Source organism: Larus michahellis, chromosome 6, assembly GCF_964199755.1.
Source record: "Larus michahellis chromosome 6, bLarMic1.1, whole genome shotgun sequence".
NCBI classification, from domain to species: domain Eukaryota; kingdom Metazoa; phylum Chordata; class Aves; order Charadriiformes; family Laridae; genus Larus; species Larus michahellis.
The window spans coordinates 72,420,351-72,445,200 of record NC_133901.1 but is presented as its reverse complement, the minus strand read 5'-3'; the positions used below and the strand labels follow the sequence as shown (position 1 = coordinate 72,445,200).

The 24,850-nt window shown below is 38.3% G+C and overlaps 1 protein-coding gene across 1 annotated transcript; it reads right to left on the bottom strand.

Annotated features, from left to right (window-relative positions):
* Positions 1 to 760: 760 nt before the first annotated feature.
* On the bottom strand, positions 761 to 24,850 carry GLRX3 (glutaredoxin 3). The gene is made up of 11 exons (XM_074590285.1): positions 24,732 to 24,850; positions 19,234 to 19,342; positions 16,185 to 16,259; positions 15,364 to 15,565; positions 8,448 to 8,620; positions 8,292 to 8,353; positions 5,725 to 5,782; positions 3,890 to 3,942; positions 2,663 to 2,702; positions 2,489 to 2,581; positions 761 to 1,043 (listed from the first exon to the last, which is right to left on the bottom strand). The coding sequence occupies exons 1-11, from the start codon at positions 24,800 to 24,802 to the stop codon at positions 993 to 995; spliced, it is 987 nt and encodes a 328-aa protein (XP_074446386.1). The 5' UTR covers positions 24,803 to 24,850; the 3' UTR covers positions 761 to 992.

The window sequence follows — 24,850 nt, the reverse complement described above, 5'->3', positions numbered from 1 at the left end:
CAGACACAAAACCACCCTTCAAACTAAAATCCTGATTAGTCTCTACGCAGATGCTACGAGGCCAAATGACCCAAAAGCAAAAAGTGTTTCTCTTGAAGAGAAATACCCTCCTGCACAAACTTGCGAGCACACCTATGCTGCAGCTGGCTTGATGGTCAGCCCATTACTAGAGCCCATTATATTTCAGAGCATTACAGGTATTAAAAGAAGCATTAAAAACAAATTAAATCTTCTGAATACAGAAGTGAAGGACTCATGATTTAAATTGCCAAAGTCATAGCCGAGAAAGCGAACCTTTCTATCTAACTGAAGGACCACTGACGATACAGCAAAAGACTGGCCTAATCACTGTGTTTATTGGCTCATTTCCACCGTAATTTAAATACGTCCAAAAAGCTATGTTAAAATAGGTTGAACATCTGAAATTAACAATTACTGCACCTACTTGGATAATGAAGATGCATAGTGTACAGCTGAAACTCATTAATAACAACTTCCTAATGGTGCACTGGATTAAGGTTTCAATAGTATTTTTCTTGCTCACTAGACATGAAAACAATTATTAACAGGGACAGAAAATTATTATGCTCCATACCACAGAGGTATACCCATTAATATCCTCCTAATGAGGGCTGAGCCCAAAAAAAAAAAAAAAAAGGCAATTTAGTCCTATATAGTACTGCAATGGATAGTGGTGTCGTTATTCAAATCTTAAACATCTAGATGCAATGAATACACAGAAAGAGTGTAACAACAAACCCAAAGTTCTTTAGCATTGTATTTTAATTGAATTTGAAGATCTTGACATTTTTGTATCTTCACTGGAAACACATTTTCATACGTAGCATGGTCTTCTGAAATACACAGAGTACATAAACGGTCTTTATTTAATCCTGATGGGTTCCACAGGGCTAAGTTGTATATTGCTCCAATATAATCTATAAACGAATAATTGTTCAAAGTATTTCTGTTCCCATTGATGTCCTTTTCCATTAATTTTCTCCCTTCAGAATAGGCAACAATTCACCACTTTCCCTTAGTTCCTGTAAAGAAATACACAGAGCAATTACTCTCTACATACGTGTTGTGATGATGCTAACAGGATTTCAATCGGCACAGCTTGCGGAGAGGGAATCAATTCCTGGGCTATCAGGGAATGCAGGAGGCGACCCACTAGAGGTCCCTCTTGACCAAGACACTGAAGTTCAAGATGTTGTATTTAAATTCTATTTTCTGTCTATTCAGTAAGTGAGGAAACTTATTCAGTGAAAAGATTCTTCAAAAGAATTGGTTATCATCAACTTTACCAGGTAAATCCCCCGGTATACCTCCTTCTAGATGTAATTCAAGATGTATTTTAGGCATACACAAAATTGTAAGACATCCAAAATGCCTCCCATAAAATGAAAAAGTGACCATTCATAGGTAGATTTTATTCGTAACACACATTAAAACAAACAAGATGGTAAAAGATTGGTAAAAATTCTAAATAAGGGGTGCTTGCTCATATTATCTTGATTTAAATTCAAATTACAAGGCTGTTAACTTACTAAAGAGACCAGAGAATGGTTTTCAAACATGTTGTAGAGTATACATTCTTTTCCCACATCTCAAGAGAAACAACTGTCTCAATTTTATTCCATATTATGCTATATTACGGAATGCATTTTAAAACACTGACAACATTCATCTACCCATACAAGTTAGCCGGTGTAAACTGAATACAGCCCAACAACGCAAACAGACATATTTAAATACCATCGAGAGAAGTATCTTGCAGCATCTCTGCAATGCCCAAGACTATACTTACTGATGACTGAAATAACCCACACACTTGTTAAATAAATAAAATTAAAGTAATCTATATAATTTAAGTAATACCAGTATTTTTAGAACTAAATGAGATTTATTGATTGCATCTTCCCAGGAGTTACAATGTCTGAGGAATTGGCTATAAAACATTCAGACAAGAATGGGCTCAGGAGTATTTGGGGTTTAGAACACTGTGCCTGCTCTGTTACAAAAATCAAAAACCACAGTAACAGATGCAGATCTATTTTTGTTGCTTCAGGGTCTGTTCAAACAACTACAATAAAACCTTACTTTCTTCCAGAAATGAGACTGTTCGCCAGGAAAAAAATGTCTCGCCCACCTTATTTGAGAAAACCAATGTCAGAAGTAAAACTAGGAAGAGAAACCTGTAAAAATGCACCCATGGGGTAAAAATGGTCTTTACAGTAACAGTAACTGACCGCTGTCAAGAAAATACATTTCACTGCTAAATCTTGGCATATGAGAATGGCAGAGATTTAGAGCTCCTTTCAACTGTATGTTGAGCTAATAGAAGTCACAGTAGAAGCAACCAAGTCATTCGGTTTCAGGATCTAGGGCCACTACACAGGTATTTCTGTATTATGGGCAGAAAACATTTTTACAGTTTTAAACAAACTGTCCATTTACATCCCAAACAAGATTCTCCCATTCCTACCTTAACAATATCCAGCCCTCCAACAAGTTCACCTTTCACATATAATTGAGGATACGTTGGCCAGTTTGAATAGGTTTTTAATCCTTGCCGCACCTAGAAAAATAAACTTAAATGTAAACTTCAACTTCAGTAAAAGCAACAACGAAGCCTTCAATGACGGAAAAACTTCATTACCTCTTCATCTTCCAGGATGTCAAATGTCTCGTAGTCAACACTATAAAAAACAACAACAAAGTCATCTACTGCGGAGCTTTTCAATGCAAGACCTTCAAAAATTCAAAATGGGTATGTTTTCAAGATTGCTTCCAAATCACTCAGAATTAACGGTGAAGAAGAGGTTAAAAGTCAATGCCTTATGCACCAAGAGCTAATGTAAAAAATGTCTAGTTTCATGGGAAGCTTCTTATAACGCACAGATGACAGCATAATACAGTAAAAAATTAAGCTGGGTAGCTTAGGCTCTAATTGGCCAAAATGTGTTCAAAGTAATTCCATTCTCTATTAGTTTGTTGGTTTTTTTTAAAAAAAAACAAAAACAAAAACAAACAAAAGGACACACACATGTACTTTAGAGGGTTTTATTAAGGAAATCAACCAGCTGCAGCTATTTCACCATCTTCATATACCACGTGTGAAAAAACACAAAAATAAAACCCCTGCGTACATTTGATTTCTGGTCGGTCCATGTACGAGTTTTGGTACACAATTCCCGGTATTTTAAGACCCAGCGCTCTTCAATAACCTGCAAGTGGGCATGGGCCAGTGACAACGAACACTTGTAACTGCTACTTATTTCCGAGTTGTATATTGATATATAGCGATCTATTATCTCAAAAAGCCCGTTCTAACATCTGGTAATCAAGAAAACTGCTTAACCTCTACATAGCAGTAGAAATGAAACAGGTGTTTATTCAAAGGAAGAGGATACTGATCTCTCCTGCCACAGAAAGAACTGCTTTGAAGAGGAAAACTGAGGGTAGGTAACATGAGAGGCTTCGAGATTAAGGAAATAGATCAAGAGGGACCTCTCTAAGAAGAGTTGCTTATCAGAGTGGAAGGACTGCTTTCATGTCAACAAGCACAGCAAAAAAAGAAAGAGTTCACTGCAATAAACTCCTTAATCCAAGCAAGACAATCACTACGTAGCAGTGCTAAAGCAGCGTAATATCTGACACACCACATTTGATTTGGTATCAAACGAGCATAGGTAGCGATTTACACTACAGGCTTTTACATAAAGATACTTTAAAATATTCTTAAACCAAGAAAATTATATTTGGGGAAGTCTTCCACTAATATTTTCCAAACGCTTTATTTATGAAATGTAGTTTGTAAAACAGAACTGACATCCCAAATTAAAAAAAGAAAGCAACAAAGATAGATAGATAACCACTTACTTACCCAGTACTATTTATGATTTCTATAATTTGCTTGCTGAATCCACATTTTGCCATCTACAACACAAAACACACACGTGTTAGAACATATATTGCCTATATTTAATCCACAAAATTCCAGGTCCTCAAGCTACACTAAAGCTATTACCAATTTATTGCTAGTGATGACCTTACTGGATGAGCAATCCTGCTAATCCCTTTTTCATTATTTTTTATATTCTTTAAGTTTTAAACAGTATGGAACATCTCTTTATATACTCTACTGAAATAAATGAAAACTTGAGGATATTACATGCTTTCCTCAGCTGCGGCATGAAATGTACAACGTGAATCTGTTTCCCAGGTCTGGCAATACTACCTTGAAAACTAGTTAGGCTCGATTATTTTCTAAACATTCAGAAAGCCAAAGCTACAGGTAGGATGGGTATAAATGCCTTATATGCATTTGTAAAATAGACGATTTATTTAGAGACATATGATACCCTTTACTTTCCATTCTGGTGAGAGTAGCAACTTATGGTCAAGTGATAAATAGGCTGCATGTACAGCAACTCCCAACTGAAATTAAAAATTGAAAGTATCTACTGCAAACTCTTCATACCAGCAGCATAAGGGCATAGAACACCCATCATTTTTTAGACACTGATTTTTTAATCCGGACTATCCCTTTTTATTGGTGATTTCACTCCATCAGTAGCTCAAGCAAAAGCAAAACCTGTTAAGTAATTTGCCCGAAGTCTTCCTGTCTTTAGGCAAGATGCAGGTTTTGAAGGAGACAGAAGTGCACGTGTTTAGAAGACCTGAGCCCAACCAGCTCATCACTGCTGTTTCAGTGAGACAGCACAACCCGCAGGGTTCCAGTGGCTATGAAATGGCTTAGTGAATCAGCCTATTACACCCCTAAAAGTGTCTGCTGCTAACACCCAGAGAAGGCTCAGGGAACAAATGAGCAAATGAAATGGAAAGAGGAGTCACATGCACGAGCTCAGTCCCCCACCGCTGCATCCCTTTAAAAAATACCCTATGAACGCCTCTCACAACACGCAATCACTAACTACAGAAGGGAACAATTTATCCCCTGGTTACTTTGTTTGAGTATGCAGCACAAAGCAACAGACTGACCTTTCGCCTTACAGTCATTTGTTATTATTTTAATCCTCACTGTTAGCAGTTGTCTGTCTGCAGTCGCTAGGTTTATTTCAGTGAGCAACGTAATTAAGTGCAGCTGAAAGACACCAGGCATAGACCATTCCATGCGTGTGAGAAAAAGATGGGATCATTTATGGCATGTGGCATTATACTTCAGCCTTAAAAAAAATATCTAGCAGCCTTTTTCAAATGCAGTTGTGAAAGCATAATAAAGTCAGAGCAATTAAGAAGGACAGGACACCCAACCCAACTAGGTCAGAGGGAAGTTTCAAGAAACATGCGTCCAGAGATAAAGTTCTGGCCACTAATCAAAGTGTATGCCTCAAGTCGGATAGCCATCAGAGGCGAGCACTCCGAACATCAGAAGAAAATCCATTATCTGCAAAGACAATCAATAACTAAACTGAAAAGACATGCCCAATTCTTCCATTCATTCCTGAATTGCAGCTCAATTGACAGACGTCACTGCAGGGCAGCAAATTCCCTGATTTTACACAGCATTTTAGCAATACACTTCCATCAGGTAGAATAGGGATTATAGAAGCACCAAATAAAAAGACAAGTAACTAACTTCCCAGCACCATTAAATTTCATTAAGCAAGGAAAGCAAGGAAAAGAAGGTATCTCACTGTTTAAAAAACTGTTGAAATATAATGTAATATAACTTACTTAAATAAAACTTAATCTTACCTGTTTGCTTCCCTTCATAAAAAGCATCACAGGAGCTTTGTTTATCAAGATTTTAAGCCTACAGAAGGCAAGAAACAGAAAGACATAAAACAGCTCAGTCATTACCCCAAGCTTTGTTTTGACAGGAAAACAAAAAGTGGAAAGACAGAAACTTACACCTTTACCAATACATTTAAAGCTTTATTATAAGTAACTCTATTCATTTAGATTACTTACAGTAACTCTAGTGAAAGAACTGGAACAATCCTGTTACTTTCATAGCAACAATTTACTTTTCTAGCTTGACCTCTAAGTACCAAACAGCAATAAGTATAAGGAAAAATGTCGTTTTAGGATATTTTAAATACCGTGTCTATATTTACCGACGTATAGCTTTTTCACTTACTGATGATAATACTTAGCATTTCTCATTCTCCATGAGAGAACGTCTTTTGCCGAGTAAGAGCCATACCTATTGTCCATCAGTCATAAAATCTGTGGGCTTATGGATTAAGGACTTACCACTACTGAAATTCAGGAATTTGCCCCATTGTACCCTGTCCATTTCTGGTCCACCCACACAACCCGCAGACACTGCCCTCCTTTGAGGAAGGCCTTTCAGTGCCAATTGATGGGAAAAGTTAGCAAAGGCTCCTGTCCAACAGTTTCTTGCTATGGGCAAACTACCCTCTGTAAAATGTGTAACAAGTGATCATTTTCTGTAAAAGGTCGCTTTGCGTGACTCGCACAATGCAAAAAGATTCTAGACTGGAGAATCCAGGGTCTTTGAAAAATTGAACTAAACAAAGTTTGGTTGGTGACTTACAGTCTTTGCACATGTAAACCTCAAAACAGTTTTTCCAACCGAGAAGTCTCTACGCTAAAAAGCAACAGCAACACCAACAGCGTCAGCATGGGTGAGGGCAGTAACCTGAGCTGGTGCCTCATAGGATTTTTCTTGTGAGTGACTGATGGAGTGAATGTGGTTTGAAAGAGATGTCAGTTGCTCAGAAGTTAAGTATGAGGTTAGCTTCAAAGAAAAACTAACCTGTGCCATAGAAAGAACTTTCCAATTGTCACCAGAAACAAACCTCAGCTAATAAAGAAACAAGCTCCTACTAAAAGGTGAAGAACAAGCTAGGCAATAAGCAGCTACTTCTGACTTGCCCAGTGAATTTTTAGCCAGTTTGCCTTCAGGCCGTTTTCACATTCAAATTTGATACAATTGACAAAAACACCTCTGCAAAAGACGCCACTGTTGCTCCTTTAGGGAGGCCTTGAGCTATACCAACAATTTCCATCCATTAAAACACATTACGTAAGCAGAGGACATTTCACATTACCTTCTTTCCCCCAAAAAGACTAAGCAAAGCAAAAAAAAACCCTACGTATGAATTCAATAAAGTTGTAGCTTATGCAAGTTAGCAAGAAGGAAGGAATAGACTAACGGAAGCTTTCTAAAATAAATTTTTAAAAGGCCACACTGAGGCGATCTCTTTGCCTATAATTTAATCTGAAATGGCAAATCCTAGTGATTGGTTTTTGTGGCCTCGGTGATACAATTTACAAGTTACACTACTAGAGTAACAAAAGGGAAACCTCAGCCATAGAACAAATTAAAACGGGAATTAATAAACAAACAAGGGTGAAAGTAAGTATACTTTATCACCGTACCAAAATGGGTTGCATTAAATTATTTTTCCACTGTGCTGAGAAGGCAAAAGAACCAGAACCAGTCCCACCTAGAGCACTCCAAAACTTCTCTGACCACCCTCAGCCGGCGAGAGAGGATCTCTGCTAAGACATTTGCCTTCAAGGTACAGGCCAGCTTCTTGGTAAACCAGCTCCCCTTTCCATGTCTTAATGGCACACAAAATTCACCCAAAAACTAGGGAAAAAAAGCCACATCTACGAGCAACTTCTCAAGCTGAATGACTTGTTGGATATCTGGAGCTTGACTGCCTGGGGCACAGCAGAATTTCAAACACGAGCGAATCTTCAAATGGGAAGGTCAGAGGAGGACAAATTGGTTTCTAGATATTACATCCGACTCGGGAAGCAACACACTTCCTACTGATGCAGCATATATTCATGGTGCCAAGGTGAAAGAGAACAGGAACTGAAGGACATGAGTAATCAAGAAAAATGAGGAGACAAGCCTAGGTATTTTCTCCAGTGGCATCGTAGTTATGAAGTCTATGCCAAATAAAGGTAATAAAAGCTACTAATGTTTAAAAGATGACTGAGTTATCTTTAAAGAATAAATTCTTAAAAGAGAGACAAGAATGAATCTATATATTCCTGCTATAATTAAAAGTTAACTAACTACAAATACAATAAGTAAAGCCTATTGGAACAGTATAGCTTAATACAGATATAACAGTGTAGCTTTATATTAAGTGATGCTTACTGTATAGAAGATGGAACATATTAAACAACTGCAGGAGTTCTGTAATTAAAGAAAATTTTGACACACTTCTGATAAAGTCAAAGAACAGGAATTTATATAGGGGTTCCCCCTACGTAAATGAACATACAGGAAACCTCAAAAACAAGCACCCTTAAAGTAATGACATAATACATCACACCTGTCCTCCAACTTCTGTGCCTTTGGACAGACTGTGTCCAGTTCTCCAGATGCCTCAAGTTCCTAGGGAGATTGGGGAGAAGAAAAATCAGATGTAAAAAGTATGAAAAACATGCTTCTGACAACTAACAAGATTAAGAATTTCTCAGTTTCTAACCTTGATAATATCAAGTCCACCTATAAGCTCTCCGGCTACATATAACTGTGGATAAGTTGGCCAATTAGAATATGTTTTCAGCCCCTGACGAACTTCTTCATCAGAAAAAATATCAAAACTGCTAAATGAAATACCATGTTTGTTCAATATCTCCACCATTTGTTTGCTGAAACCTGCAAACACAAAAAGAGGAATTACATATCATTTTAAACGGAGCGTTTCCATGTCTGTACTAAACCTTACACATTTAAAAAATGAAATTCTTCTAGACAGTAATTTCAAAACAGTGTGTTATTCTTCACTCTATCAATATCGTCAAATATTATAAAGGGGCAAAACCTATATTTATTATGGGGATTAGAAAACCAAAGTACATGGACAGCTTGGTGCTACTCTATTTAGAGAGAACACAGTAAGTAACCTTCATATACATATCTCTGTTGTTCCAACATACAATTAGAGCAAAGATAAATGCATTCCAGCTTTTTGTCCTTATGTCTTTTCCAGCTCTTCTTCATTTAGCATTCATAAAGAAGAAAATCTTATCCATGGCCACAACAGCACCTTCAGTAGCCACCTTTTCATTCCTCTAATTGCACATCTCTTCCTCTGCCCCCATCATTTCTTCCTCCAGCTGCTACCAAGGTTCTCCCACGCCAAACCTGGACACGCAAAGTGGGAACCGGGATTTAACCCCACCACTGTGTCACTAGTTTAACTTAGAAACTTGGCTTTTATAATGTTTACTACTATTCTGCTTTAAGGGAATGTCCTTTCCTACTTTATGCTAAAAGGCAGATTCCTTTTTATTTTTTTAAAGCCTTTACTTTCACATGAGTACTTAGTACTATTTTACTACCCTTGTGACACTTTCACACCATGTGTTGTTTACCTTTATGACAGATCTTCATCATGTCCTACACTATCTCAGCAGGACATTAAGCACTGAATATTATGATGTAAACATCCAGATTTTCTAAATTTATTTAAGTGGCCAACCTTAGAAAAAAAGTTTCTCCTTTCTCTAAGCAAGCATCTTTTTCCTAAAAAACCCATATTATTTGTAAAAAGTTATATGTATAAAAATTTTACTATTATAGAATTTACAGTCTATAATCACCCAGATTTTCTTATACTAGGGGGAAACCCCCACAAAATTTCCCTTTCAAACAATTCTCCTTCTACTCTATTTTAAAATCACCATTTTCATTGAAGTGAAACATTAAATTGATTTTTTTTTTTAACCATGACAAATGGTTCTTTAAAGCATTAGTCTCTACAGAAAGTCTTCAAAATCACTTTGAAAAACAAAACTTGCACGTACACACCACCCACACCCAGGCTGCGCCCTCCACGTCACCGGGTCCGGGGGTAACCTGGACCTACGGGATGTCTGACAGTGTTCTGCAGGTATTTACCCCGTAAGAAAACGGATGAGAAGGGGTCTGCTGGACTTCACAACACAAGGAAGCCAATAACTTCATCTTTAGGACTGACGATGAAATCCTGATTCGCAACTCCACTGTTCCTCCACAACCTACTCGCTCTGCTATGGAAATCACGCTAATCAGGGAAAAAATGCTAAGCACACTGCAACACACTGAAAGGTTTTGGAATTTTGCTTCATTTCTAACACGTGGTCTTTATCCTGAAGTATTTCAACACCTGCCACTGTTGCTTTAATGCACATCCCCTCTAAGGAAGTAGAAGCCTCCCAGACAACACTACCGTATGGTTTGCAAAAAGGATCCATGAGAATCTGTCCATAAATCAATGCGATAATAATGTGTGATTTATATCTTTGCCAGCTCATTCTGTTTTGGATTCAAATGCCCTTGCAATCCTACCAATTCCCTCAAAGAATTCCAACAAATGCTGTACAGACAAATGAAAACCTCTATACAAATATTAAAAAAAAAAAAAAAGGAAAGGCAATGCTTAAAGGGTTTAATAAAGGAATACAAAAAACAAAGAAGCTTTAAATGGGAAAAGAATCAAAGTGCCATAGAAAAATAACCTTTGATTTCAGCTTGCAAGACCACCTATTAGTTTTTGAAATATGGATTTTTACTAGAGCTTTCTGCAGTTTTCATGATCTGCAATTTATTGAGATATGAAGTAGCAGTATTTATATGTATGGCATCTAAGTTGCTTTTCTTTTTACAACTGAAGTGTTAAGTTCATGTACAGCCTGAAGTAAAACACAGATTCTGAAATTTTTCACACATCTGGGAGTTCATTAGTAAACAGCTAAAGGCTGATTGCTGATGGTTATTCCATCGCCAATATATTAACTCATTTCTACTGTAAGGAACTGGGGGGAAAAAAAAAGCTTTATTTTAGCTGTAGGCAATTACATGCAAACTAGAAAGATTGATTGGTTGTGTTTCGTTTCGAAGGGTTATGGTAGCAGTCTGGAAGCGTTATGCTTAGGGATAAAGTGCCAGAACAGCTTTACTTTCATAACAAAAGATTTAGGTTGAATTTCTGAAGAAATGCCATACGGGCATTACAAGGAATAATTAAACTGCTAACCAAACGTTTTAAGTGTTTATCTAGACCATCACAAATGCCACTCCAGATTCTACACAATAAAAGCACCCTAAATAAATCACAGTATTGATGAAGCAAATAAAACACTACCACAGTCCAAACGAATCCACTGAAATAATACAACATACGTAGCAAGCACATACAATTGCCAGTAAATACACAGCCAAGGGGACAAACCTGGCTTTACGCTATGCTTAGCTGGCTCTTCCAATGAAGAAATAACGAACTACAAGAAGACGCCAGAATCCACTGCTGGATAGGGTTCCCCCTACTTGCCAACTGCACAAGAGACTGCAGTGCAAGTCTGCTATTTGTATCAAAATAGATACAATTCAAAAATATCTTCACCTTTAAACAGGCATGACTCCTTTTGTTTAATTCTATTTTTATTACTCTGACTACTGTTATAACAGATCCATATCGTCTTTGACAAAACGTTGAACTACCTTCACCTTTAAAAAGATTTTCATCATAGAATCATAGAATTGTCAGGGTTGGAAGGGACCTTAAAGATCATCCAGTTCCAACCCCCTGCCCTGGGCAGGGACACCTCCCACTAGATCAGGTTGCTCAGAGCCCCGTCCAGCCTGGCCTTAAAAACTTCCAGGGATGGGGCTTCCACCACCTCTCTGGGCAACCTGTTCCAGTGTCTCACCACCCTCATGGTGAAGGACTTCTTCCTAACGCCCAGTCTGAATCGACCCATCTCTGGTTTTAATCCATTCCCTCTAGTCCTACCATTACCCGACATCCTAAAAAGTCCCTCCCCAGCTTTCTTGTAGGCCCCCTTAAGATACTGGTAGGCCACTGTAGGGTCTCCTCGGAGCCTTCTTTTCTCCAGACGGAACAACCCCAGCTCTCTCAGTCTGTCCTCATAGGAGAGGTGCTCCAGCCCTCTGATCATCCTCGTGGCCCTTCTCTGGACACGTTCCAGCACGTCCATATCTCTCTTATAAAAGGGGCTGCAGAATTGGACACAGTACTCCAGGTGGGGTCTCACGAGAGTGGAGTAGAGGGGGAGAATTTTGTCTGTTCCAGAAGTTTAATGGACTCAACTTACTAACATCTCCCAACTACTGCTAGAAACTACCCCAGCAGACTAAAGCAGGCACGGTATTTAACTGCAAAATTAAGAGGTAAGTTCAGATGATTTTGTGTGTTGCACTATTTAATACTCCAATTTTAATACATACACCTATTTAGGTTAAGTACCTCCTGCGTACTTTTCATGGGGTACCAGGCATCAAATGTAAGAACAGAAAGATTGTGAAGAAATATCTACTTTATCATATTAAGACATGCAAATGAACCTGTGTTATACTCTTAAATCACTTTCCACATTGAGTTTATGATGAAGTACCTAACTATCGTTAACCTTGATGCCTCAATGTCTTTTTTGGTTTGTGGTTTTTGCCTGTGATCACCAGGGACACAGACAGAACCGTGCTCTGCTCCTCCAGCTTGCCAGGAAACTGCCAAACAGCTTGCAGCGCAATCACGGCAGGTTCACTAACAGTAGTGTCATATTAGCATCCCATACGGTCTCATTTAACACACGTATATTGGAATAACCTCAACTGTAGAGACCCCAAGTGTGCTCATAAATATTAGGAGCTCATCAGAGCAGTGCTATAGTACATACAGGTGTGATAGGATATATCAATGGATGCACTTCACAAGTGTACTTCAGAACAAGCCAAAATTTCCATTCTTACCAAATTATACATAAATCCCTATGTCGGTATGTAACCTTCACGCACTTATAACTGTATTGTTCCATAACAAACAAATACAGAATTATCTTTATTTAAATAGATGGAACTTCATTAGGCATTTGCTAAATCCCAAGCTAAAAGTTCTGAGATCTGCGGTTATTTCTGAAACTGCTTCTACTGAAGTGATTCTGCAACCTATTAATGCATTGAAATGAAACAGCAGCCTTCAATTACAAAGGGAAAAAGGAGGAAAAAAAAAGTGCGTGCAGATACCAATACAGTAGAAGCCCAACACAGTATGGGAAGCCTCAGTACCTACAGGATCTTCTACCTCCCCTCGTATTTCTCTAACCCTTTTACAGCAACATCTGAAAAAGCAGATTGTAAAATGGCATGCAAACATTTTTAAAGTAGCTGAAAGCACACTTTGGTACAGAGGGCAGAGGCAATAAGAGCAGCTGCACACAAGCCATAAGCAAGTGCTTCATCAACCTGAAGTAGCCTGGACTGGAGGACTTCCCCCCCATTTAACAGTACATGGCGATACTGTAATTTGAATCCTTCCGCATTAAAATAAAGGGACAGAACATGTAAGCTCAGTTTCTCTAGGTCCTTTAACACTATTTCATCTGTTTTCCTTCACATAGTTCTCTACCCAGTTTCTTTTGGAACCCTCCTGGACACACTCCACCAGAAAGCACAGGAAGCAGCTACAGGGGGATGTCTGCACTTGAAACTGTTAACTGAATTTAATACTCAAAACTGTGGTGAGATCTTCCACGGCTGGACATCAGCAGTGCATACACACCACAAGGATATTGGGCGATTATGTGAGTATCAATAAACCACCACAGCATGCCACCAGTTGGAACCAAGCACTCGTGGACTGCTGACCAGACACGAGAAGCATTGCTCTGTCTCCAGGCTGCACCGGCTGAGCCTCTACCAGAAGGGGGTCAAAAAGAATAGTTCCACGAGTCCTCATTTCCCTTCTCAAAATGTTTTAAACTCATTTAGTTCACATGCATCTCTGCCATGACAGAGAATCATTTACGAGGAATCTTTCAAGCCTGTGCATGCTACTGTAATACATGCACAGATGGACAAAACAAGTGTTTTCATTATTTGCTTTTAGACACAAATAACTGCGGTTTTGCACGACAATTTAGCTTTTTGAGTAGTTATCGCTTTATTGGTTCTGTAAATATATGCCACAGGCCTTTCTGTCAGGAGCTTGGCTGTGAGGAGCTAGCTACTGCTAACCCTTTTCTTATTCTCCCGTTAACGTTTCACAATCCCTTCATCTCTGTAGTCCCGCAACGTAGTTGACATGATCTGCCCCATGGGACAGATGTTTCTGAGCAAAGTAATCCAGTCTTGGTCATCTCCTGCAGAGCAGTGACAGTAGAAGTTGCAACATTTCATCTCTAGACGAATTCGGGGAGAGAAAGGAGGTAAAAGAACTCAATGCAACTTTTTTCCCCATTGCCTTTTCCTTCCCTCAGTTTTAGAATTTTATAATTATGTCTTATTGCCACCGCCCCCAGAATAAGACATTTTCAGTCTTCTCATTTCAAGTAAACTCTGGAGATGAGGAATTGTTGTTCTTCCATGCTGCTTTTTGGTCCTTGTTTTTTCAAGATGGAATACAGGCCTTGGGGAACAAGTGTATATGAAAAAAAACAGTACAGAACCAGCAGCTAATATTCACTTCTGTAAGACATCGGTAGAAAAAGACTGGTGGGCTACAAGCAGACTGACAACTGAAGATAAATTTAAACAAACGTAGGCAAGGATTACACTCAAAGGAAACAACCTGGAAAGTGTTGTGTTGTTAATTGCCAAAATGATGCCGCCAGAACTACACTGGAACAAGAGGAGCCATAACCCAACAAGAGCTGCCAGCAGTGCTGTTTGGTCAAGCCATCCCCACCCTACATCCGTGTCACTCTTCTGTTTACCTGCAGCTCACCACAGAAGACCCTGCAAAAACAGTTCTGCATTGCAACTTCACAAGACTGTGTGAGCAGAAGGACGGCAGCTTCACAGTACTGAAAAATCTGGGGTTTTAACATTTGTTCATGTGCTTTTCACATAGATCAACACTTCAAGTTAGCTAGGAACCAGGCACTCTGCACAGAGAGCAAGGGCTGAGAGCACTAGGTTTAAGCAAAGGCATTTCTACTGTAGCAGAAACATGCTACTGGTCTTTCAATTCTACCAGCTAGGATAGTTTTATTTTCTTTTTCCAAATGGCAACAGTAATCCCCAATGTTAGTCAATTATTGTTATTCCTTGCGTTGAAATGTTCTCTTCAGACTATTTTACATTTTCAACCTGTAACTTCACACACAAAACATATCATGAATAAGCATTGAACTGCCTCAGGAAAAGTACCCGAGTTCAAGGATAGCATTGCGCATCTCATATTCCTTAGAAAGCCCCTAATCTCCGCGATTCCATTTCCAAAATTTAACTAAGGAAACAGCAATCCTCTAACTGTATATAAGCAACATGAAAATACTTTCATTAATGTTTCTAGGTGTACAGGCCACTGTTGGGATGTATCTCCCCAAAACTGGGTAAATCTGACAACTAGCCCAAAGCAAATGCTGTTACATTGAATATGAACTTCCAAATATCCTTACCGCAGCGAGGTTCTTTTGGAGACCCTTTCATAAACAGCATGCAAGGGGCAGCGTTGATGAGCTTCTTCAGACGGACATTAAGATCTTCTTTTGCGCTGTCATTAGAACCAGCAGAAATGGAACTGCTGGACACGTAACGCTGCACTTTTTTGGTCAGCTCTGGGGCATGCGCACCATCTAATCTGTCAACTTTCTGAGAATTCTAAGGAAACCAAAACACAGGCTCATGTTGAAGGATTAAATTCAGAATTTGTAACGTAATAAAAAAATAGTAAAACCACCATATAAAGTATAGATTTTCAGATGCAGGGTGGATTAGTGTATTGATCTTTTAGCCAGACATTAGTTCCAAGACTCATACCATTCTGTTGGCTAGCTACTGTTAATGCCAGCAAATTTGCCATCAGCAGAATTTATTAAAGAAAATATTTTTGAATTTTATTATCGCAGGCAAGCATGACCCAAACAGACTTGTCATTTCTACCGAAAGATTATTCACTTGGGTTTCTGCCATGTTGCAGAACAATAGCTAGACAAGGAAACACTACTGAAAATTTTTTGACCCAGTACAAGGTACGACGACTAAAGTAAGAACTATATAAGAATCCAATACAATTAACAAAGCTCTGAAATGTTACATATAAAGTGCAAGAGCCATTTCTATCTACTTTTTTAGGTTCCACTGGACAGACTTTAATCAGATACATAACTGTTTTTTCACTGATTCTTAAGTTTCTGCTCTTCTGGTAGTTGTATTAAAAAAGTATACGTATTAAGAGTCCACATGGAATCCATTTTCTCTTAAATCCATTTCCTCTTACCTTAAAGAATAAGAACGTTGGAACAGAACTAATTCCATATTTTTCAGATACTTCAGGCACAGCTTCAGCTTCCAGCTAAAAAAACAACGAAAAAACAAAACAAAAAGATTATTTTCATAATCTTCTTTAAAGTTTGACTGCAGATGTCAATCCTGTCTGGAATGTTCTTCTAGGCATTTTATACATTTAAAAAGGATTTGATGCAGAAGTTTGTGACACATTTGCATTTAAATGAGACTCACTGGGTTGGCATGTCATCCACTGAGCCTACACAGTGTCAAAACAGGTTCAGAGGTTTTTATTTTGTTGCACATTTCAAAAGATGCCCGGAGGCTACGAATAAAATTTTTGGTGCACTAGTGACCTAGTAAATTTTCAATCATATGCAGCTACTACTATATTGAAATCCATAAATCATTGACCCCAGTTATGTCATGATTACAGTGCTTATTTTCTGCCCACAGCAATTCTTGCTGTTTGCTCTATTGACTAATTTCAAGGGGCAGTACATCATGACTGACATTTGCAGCCTTCTGCAAATTATGAAGAAAAAAGGAGTGTTTCTTCAATAAGCTATTGATGTCTACTAAATTTTATTTTTAACTCCTGCAAGGCTGCTGGGTATTGAGTGGCCAGCTTGTGGAGATTATCGGTTCTAAACTTATCCAGCATCCAAATGCATACCTTGAAATTATATAATGCAGTAATTTGCCAGGAAAATATACCCTCTAATTAACTCAAACTTGTGGTTTTCTGTGCATAGGCTAAAAGCTTACTTGAGTGGTAGAAGACCTCATATGAGGACACTAGCTCTGTAACAGCTGCAGAGTTAATGGTTAAAAAAGCAGTAATAAATCTAAATGTTTCAAACAGAAAGCTACAATTCAGCGTACAGAAGAAAAAGCCTTTCAAATTTTTATTTGACAAACCATACAGTGACACTTCATGAACAAGCATCGACAGAACTACTTACGTTTGCTCCTGCCTGCACCCCATTTTAGAAAATGCATCCTTACGCATTTTAGAAAATACTGTGACTGTTCTCACTATCAACTGAAACGTAATGAACCTCTGAATATTTTAGCATTACACCATGTTTTGATTTGCTCCAACTATATAGGCTCTTAATGAACCCACTAAATCCAGAAGGATACCTGCAGAATAAGTCAGAAGTGAGAGTCCAAACTTCACCCCTATTCCCGTAAGGCAATGCTCCAACAGGATCAACAGAGAAACCAAAGCTATAAATTGAAAATGGTAAATAGATTCCAATTATCTATTCTCTTTCAAGTGGCAAATGATTAAATGACTTCTACCTATAATATTAATTTTCTTTTCCAGTGAAATTTCCTACTTAGATATTTATGTTCCACTCTGGTGAGGTTCACACACAGAGAACAGATTTAATTTCATATTTCAATAACTTGCTTTTATTGGTACAACTTTCCAAAAAAGTGTTTCTAACTGCTTCTGGATATAGACAACACTTTCATTTTAACCAAGCCAAGGATCTTAAAGTTAGGCTATGCAGCAACTAAAATGAGAAACTGAATTTAGAAAGACTTCAAGATTTATTGACAATTTTGAAGTTCATTTCATTATTCCTTAGCTGTATTCTAGAACGTAACTGTTTATGATTTGCAAGGCGGTACGCTACTCTTGGTCAGTCATCTGTAACCGTCTGATGAGTTAACAGGTTCTTGCCAATTAAAAGGCAGACTCTGGCTATTCTGGAATACAGACCAAAATCCCACAAAGAACTTCCAAAATCAAATACATTCCCCATGAGGAGCCCTTCCTCCCCCCAAAAAACATAAAGAAAATGCACCCAAGTCTTTTAGTAGCTTATTTTCTCTAAACAAGTAAAGCTGAGGGGGGGAGGGAGGGAGGGGAAGGTGTCATTATCTTACTTTTGCAAAACTTGATCACTTCAGAACCATGTTATTAAAAAATAAATTACAGCTGGATAATAAGGGTTATAAATAAATAATACATTAATATGAATAATAAAGAGGTAACTGAGAGTTTTCAAGTTTTCTTGGGCTTCCCAAAAGCTATAGCAACTCTATGTAAATTTAAGCATCTTGAATTTTCAAAATGTTGAAAATTAGTCTTTTGAAGCTCTAAGTAATAAAATACTACCATTAAAATAGCTCTGTCTTTCTGTTTCACAGAGAGAAATACCAACTGACAGGAATCATTAAAAAAAAGTCACAAAACCTAAAGGCTGTAAGAAATCAAATTAAAACACTCACACACAGCTGGCTGCTCCATTACTCCCTGCCCTCATAATCACAGAAGTGTCTCATTAACAAGAGCAAGTTGTTTTAAAATGAACAGCATGTTGATGAAGTGCATTCATTTTTCCCTCCACACTTATTTTCTCACTAGTGCAGACAATCTCACAAAAATATAGCATCCCATTTGTGTTTATACCACCCAGCACCATACGGCTGTCATCTCAGAGCGACAATATTGCACAGACTTATATTTATCTTCCTTTAAACTTCATAAAGATTCCTGTTCATCTTTAGTATCAGACAGAAATCTCTATGAATTCTGAGATCTATTTAGCTAAGCACTAACATCCCAGGAACAAATGAAATCTCCAGCACACAGGAACAGAACAGTGTTGCCAAATTAATCTCAAATCCATGGACAAAATCATGCTTTAAAGACGTGGCTATCTACAGAACTGAAGGATTGACACATTGCACGCACAGAGAAATTTAAAAGCCTATTTGTTAGATGGAGCAGCTAGTGAAAAAAAAAATCCATCATCATATCTCAGTAGACTTTTTTTTTTCTTTTTACAGCACAATAAAATGAAGGTGTTATTTATGCTTGCAATATCAAGTTCGGAAAGATGAACCTAGAACTTTCATCCCAGATTTTTGATGCATCTCTTTCATATGTTCAACTCGCATCTTTAAATGTGAAGCCATAAAGGAACTTCAAAAATAACTTTACCCATATTTTGAATTACTTTACTCATACTTTGTAATAATGGCTCTCCTCTATTTAAAACAAGCTTAACTGCCTGACTTACCTTCACAAATGTAACCTGCGTGTGTTCCTTTGCTAGTGCCGCCATAACCTCGTTCATTTGAGCACACTGAGGAGCCCATGGTGCCCAAAAATGGACAACTACAAGGGACCTATTAAAAAAAAAAAAAGAGTAACAGCATTTATTTTTAAGAAAAAAACCATGCAATGTAAAAGTTTGATATATGTCATGCCAAAAAGCCCCACAAACAAAAAACAAATAAACAAAAAAACCCACCACCCACACCATCTTCCTGAGAAAAAAGAAAATTAAATGAGCAAAACCAGGAACATTTTCTATTACTTCCACTGAGGAAGACTTTAATGCTTTTTGACGAAACATTCCAAAACCCAACCAGCACTGTCAAGGTAACGCAATACAAAGAAAAACATCCTGTATTTTGATAGTAAGAGATCACTTCATATGAATGACAGCCAGGGAGAAGAACAAGCAGAAACACTACAGACCAAGTCACACACTGCAGGACACAGATCTTAAGCACGTGTGGGTGCAGCACTGAGCCCAGTTCTCGGGCATCCCACATCTCTGCCCGGGCAAGATTTCTGTCTTCAGCATCTTCACCCTAGAGCCTGCACCATTGCTCTTCTCTTCCCAAGCCATTATTGCCTCTTTACTACTTATCCAGGAAATAAGGTAGTAACTTTTCAAAGCTACTGGGATTTTTCTAAAGATACAGTATCCTTATGCCAAAATGTTATTTTATGCTTTTATTGGCTTCAGCTTCTTATTCCTCTTCCAGCTTCAATACAGTTTCCTTGAATGTTTGGTATTAATTATACACAGCATTTAAAGAAGAGGAGTCACATGCATGAACAGAAATCCCACCAAACTGGGTACCACACTGTAGTCCTCATGATGACAACAGCAATAAGATATTTGCATCTAATTTTCAGATTTGTTTTCCAGGTTTGCTGAAGCCAAAACCACTACAAAATATGTGATAAAGAATAAAAGCCATATGATCTACTACGTTTAATCTACTTAGAAAGAGATATACAAATCAACACAACCATACTGTAGAAGCTTTTAGTGTCTTTTATTACTAAATAATGGAAACAATGGAATTTCAGTACAAATTTTAATGGCTATGCAGGCAGCATGACATTCATATTGGAACAGAAGCTGTGTTATCTGACCACGCACTCTGAATACAGTGCTAAACTCAATTCAGACACAGAACTTTAAAATCCATAAACTCGCTTTCCCAAAGCAATTCTAGAAAATTTCAGTAGAAATATAATAGGATAGCCTCTTTTTTTTTTTATTATGCCATGAGTCAGAGCATGCTTCTGCTCTGAAAGCTCATTAAGACTGGCAGAGTTTACAGACTAGTAAAAACTGAAATTGTGGAAAAATAGAACTGCCTTGTTCTGTAAGTGCCAGCCTCGCAAATTTAGACCTGAGCCCAGAACAATCCAGGACATCTTCTCCAGGGCTGTCACCTGTATAGGTTCTTCCCGCACTCTTCTATATGAGTCACCAGCAGCAATGACCCCAAAGGCAAACCATCTCTTTTTAATTACCACAAAGTAGCTGTACGCTTCTTTGAACCAATTTCACTGCTCACAATTGACATTTAAACCCCAGTAAAGTCTCACTTAAGTGACTCTTTACTTATAAACGGGATTTGATATGGACTTCTTGAGAAAGCTGAGACTATGTCTCACTGCTCAGAGTAAAACCTTAACTGCAAAACTGTGTTTCAGCATGTAAACTTTTATAGCAATATTCTTCGCAGAGCCCAGCTACAGAGTAAATGCAGAGGCAGATTATAGCACAGGCAGGTCCTGCAGGAGCTTTATCTCTGCCCTGACAGCAGACAGGTCTTCCCAACATCACTACAGCTCTCAGCTCAGCCAGACACGTTTTAATTAAGACCTTTGAGCCAATGGGGACCAGCACTTGGAAGTGCTGTCCCCGTGCTGCAACCAACGTTATTTTGCCACAAAGTAATAAGGTGAAAATAATTAGGTAGGTCAGGAGACGGGGGGAGTCATTTATATGTATGAGAATATCCAGCCACAACAGACAGAAAATTTTAAAATTGAAAAAGCAGCAGCAGTTCAATATTTCAGAAGACAGACCAAGCTCTGATGAAGCGAATTATCAAGAGCTTTGCTCCAGGATTGGTCTTCCTGTACTTGTTCATCACACCCTTCATTTGAAGTACCAATTTTGAGACCTCCCTCCAATATCATTTTAACACATAACACCTGTGCTGTTTACACCATTTAGAGCTCAGAGAAGTTCTTAAAAGTGGATCAAGGATGAATATACTTTTTTTTAAATCAAGTTTTATGACAAAACAGTCTAATCTACTTAGATCTACTACACCTTTTACAATTACAGAGAATGAAGCTGTCAAGCTGTCATTGCAACTGCACAATGCCTGTACATCTAAAAACATAATTTTTACATTTGTTAGACTACAAGGAGGACAAGAGAATACTTCCACTGGCTAAAAAAAAAAATAGCGGAAGGAAGGAGAACAGAGAACATAAGTAGTAGTGGCTACGCATCAGGCCAAAGCAGTAATAAATAAGGTGCGTCTTCCTTCCATTAACTGAAGGCAGGAATGCATACTCTTCCCTGCTGCCAAGAAGTATTTCACAAGTGCTCAGTTTAATTTAGGATGCATAGTGGGACACATCTGATCACATGAATGTTAGCTCACGACAAGTAGAGGAGGAATAATCTCATAGTTATTTAATCCTCATTCCATTGGAGCCTTTCCTTACCAACATATAACTGCAATGCACTTACTTTTTATCTTCACGAAGTACATACTTTAAATTAATTTTCACCAAGGGTGTCGGGGGGGGAGGAGGAGGAGAGGTGATAAATTCATTCACAGAATACATCTGATTTTGCAATTAAGGCTGCCCTCTTGGTATCTGCGCACTTTAAAATAAACTTGAAAAATAGCCAGAGTAATTTAAAACATTAAGAGAGGAAGAAAATAGAGAGTTAGCAAAATGAAATGCGTAAGTGATTCTACATAAAGTATTTCTAAATACTCTACTATTAGCTACAAAAGAGGATTGTAACAAAAAGCTTATGACAAGTCCCAAAGTTTCTCTTCCTGTATCATTTTATATTTCACATTTTGGAGGAAAACCTGTGGGCCCAAAAATAAAATTAGATTTCATTAATATAACTTTTTGTAAACTTCAGTAGCAAAAGAAAAATCAGATGGAGGTATCATGCATTTTCTGTGGAGAAACAAAAAGCCCAAAGTCTTGTTGCTATAATGTATTTAAAAAAAAAAAATGGTTGAGACAGACTTCCAAAGTATACCTTTAAAACAAAGAGTCTATTGACTGCACAGCCAAAATAGTAAGACATTGTCTGATAGCAACATCCATAAAATAATTACTATATAGGCCACTTTTGGGCCAAAATACAAGTATTTTTCAAGTATTTATAATCTTTCTGACAGGCAGCCAAAGTCACGTGGTTTTACAAGCTGATTTTTCTAAAGCATAGTCCAAGTAACACAACAGATTACAGAGCAAGAAATCTTCAAAATTATCCAGATGCATTTTGAAAAAAATTAAACCTTGAAATTTACACTTATTCCATAACACAAAGCTTATTAATAACTTGATGTCAGAAAGATTAATTTTCTGAAACAAGAACTGTTATGAAATTAAGTGTTAATATAAAACACTGACAGTTGCAGATTAGTGGTAACTCTATTAGTTTGGAAAAATCAGGAATTCCATTTGAAAAAAAAAAAATTAGCAGTAAAATAGCATTAGGCCTAGCCTTAAAAATTCAGCACATCTTTTGTCATAAGCTTTATCTTTCACAAGAAAAATGCTTCCTTGAAGAAATTTTCTCCTTTCCCACATTATTAAGTGAATGTTTAAAACTACTTTTTTTTTTTTTACAGCATTACTTTTCAAATTCACTTGATAATCTAAATATAGAAGGTACCCCAAGTCAGCCAATGTATCTTTTCAAAGTTCTACCACCATCCAGAAACAGGGAGATCATTAAAAAAAATATATCCATGATTTGAGGGATCTGTTATGCTCTTAGTGCAGGTTTGTTTGGTTTCCTAGCAGTAACAAAAAACAAAGCCAAATATTTTGAAATGAAGCAGAGGAAGAGAGTTATCAGTACTATCAATTCACCTTAGGACCAAACAAATATGCATAAAATAATCAAGTCCATTCAAGAGAAAACTGAATGATGTTCTGTGGACAAAGGAAATTATAGAAATACTGAGGGTTTTGTTGAAAATAACTTCTAAATATTGTATTTATTCCCAAAGCCATTTTCATTTCAGTATGTCTCAGTGAGCGTGAGAGTGTGACTTTCCTCTGGAATGTTCCCACACAACAATTCAGTTGAAAAATAATTCCAGAAAAGAAAACCGAAAGTCAAGCAGCAAGTTTCAAAGAATCTAGTTTTTTCTTCCCATAATCAAAAAACTTTTCCGTGTTTCCTTATGCTGTCTTTAAGAATGTGATGCTGGTAGTTTCATCATTCTTTTTAAACCCCTCATTTCAATTGGCTTTCTCTCCTTATTTGTTTAAGGGCCACTTGCTAACACAGCAGTTAAATGATGTGGGAATGTTTTTGATGAAGCAATTTTAACGTGCCTTACAAGACCTAGTTAAATACATACTCAGCTAGTGGATTAAAAGATATAATAATAGTTACCACACCTTTGATTCAACAGGACAAACAAGCAAAGCTCATAACCAAACCCGTCTTTCTTCAGTAAAGCGCATTCCAGTGAGTACCTGTTCGTCTTTAATTGCAGTAGTAGTTACTGCGACTTTTGCCTACCAAAGTGAAGCATGTGCACAGTTTTACCCCATAGATCAGTGCCCAAAACCGCTAATATCAGACCAAGAGCCACTACCCAGTAGCTACAGAGAACCAATGGCCCATGCTGAGACGCCAATGGAAAGAGAGCCCTGTTACTCGTCATTAGAGCAGAAAACCAGACTAATGAGAAACCAGCTCTGTCACACAAGAGGTGAGCAACTTAAGTATCACATTGTTTGTCAATAAACAACCTAACGCTGCTGTTTTCATTGAAAATGTTGTACAGTAATAGTTTGGTTTGGTGACACTTTAGAGCTCAAGAGAAAAAGAAAGTTCTTGGGTGGCATGAAAGTTCTGTTTTGCATAATTTTCCTGCCAGTCAGCCCACTGAGGCAGGTTTTGCAGCTGCCGCAGACCTCCCCGTCCGGGCGCCTCAGCCCTCCGAGAGACTCACAAGAGGAGTGCTTAAAAAAAATAAACTCTCAAAAAACCAAACCCGCAGCTCTACTCAGATCTATAGGTTTGGTGTTTTTTCATTTCCCCAGGAAGGTTGAGGCAGCGCCAGGCCTGCTTCCCTCAGCAAACACCGGCCTTTCACCGAGCTCAGCCTAAACGCGCGGCGGCGGCGGCGGGCCCCGCTCCCTCAGCGCCCGGCCGGCCGCCCCCCGCCTCACTTTCCCAGCGGCGCCCCAGCTCACCCATCCTTCTGCTGCAGCAGCTGCTGGAACTGCTCGGCGGAACCCGCCGCTGCCACCTCCCCCGCCGCCATGGCCCCGCCGCCGCCGCCGCCGCCGCCGGAAGGGGGAGAGGCGCCGGG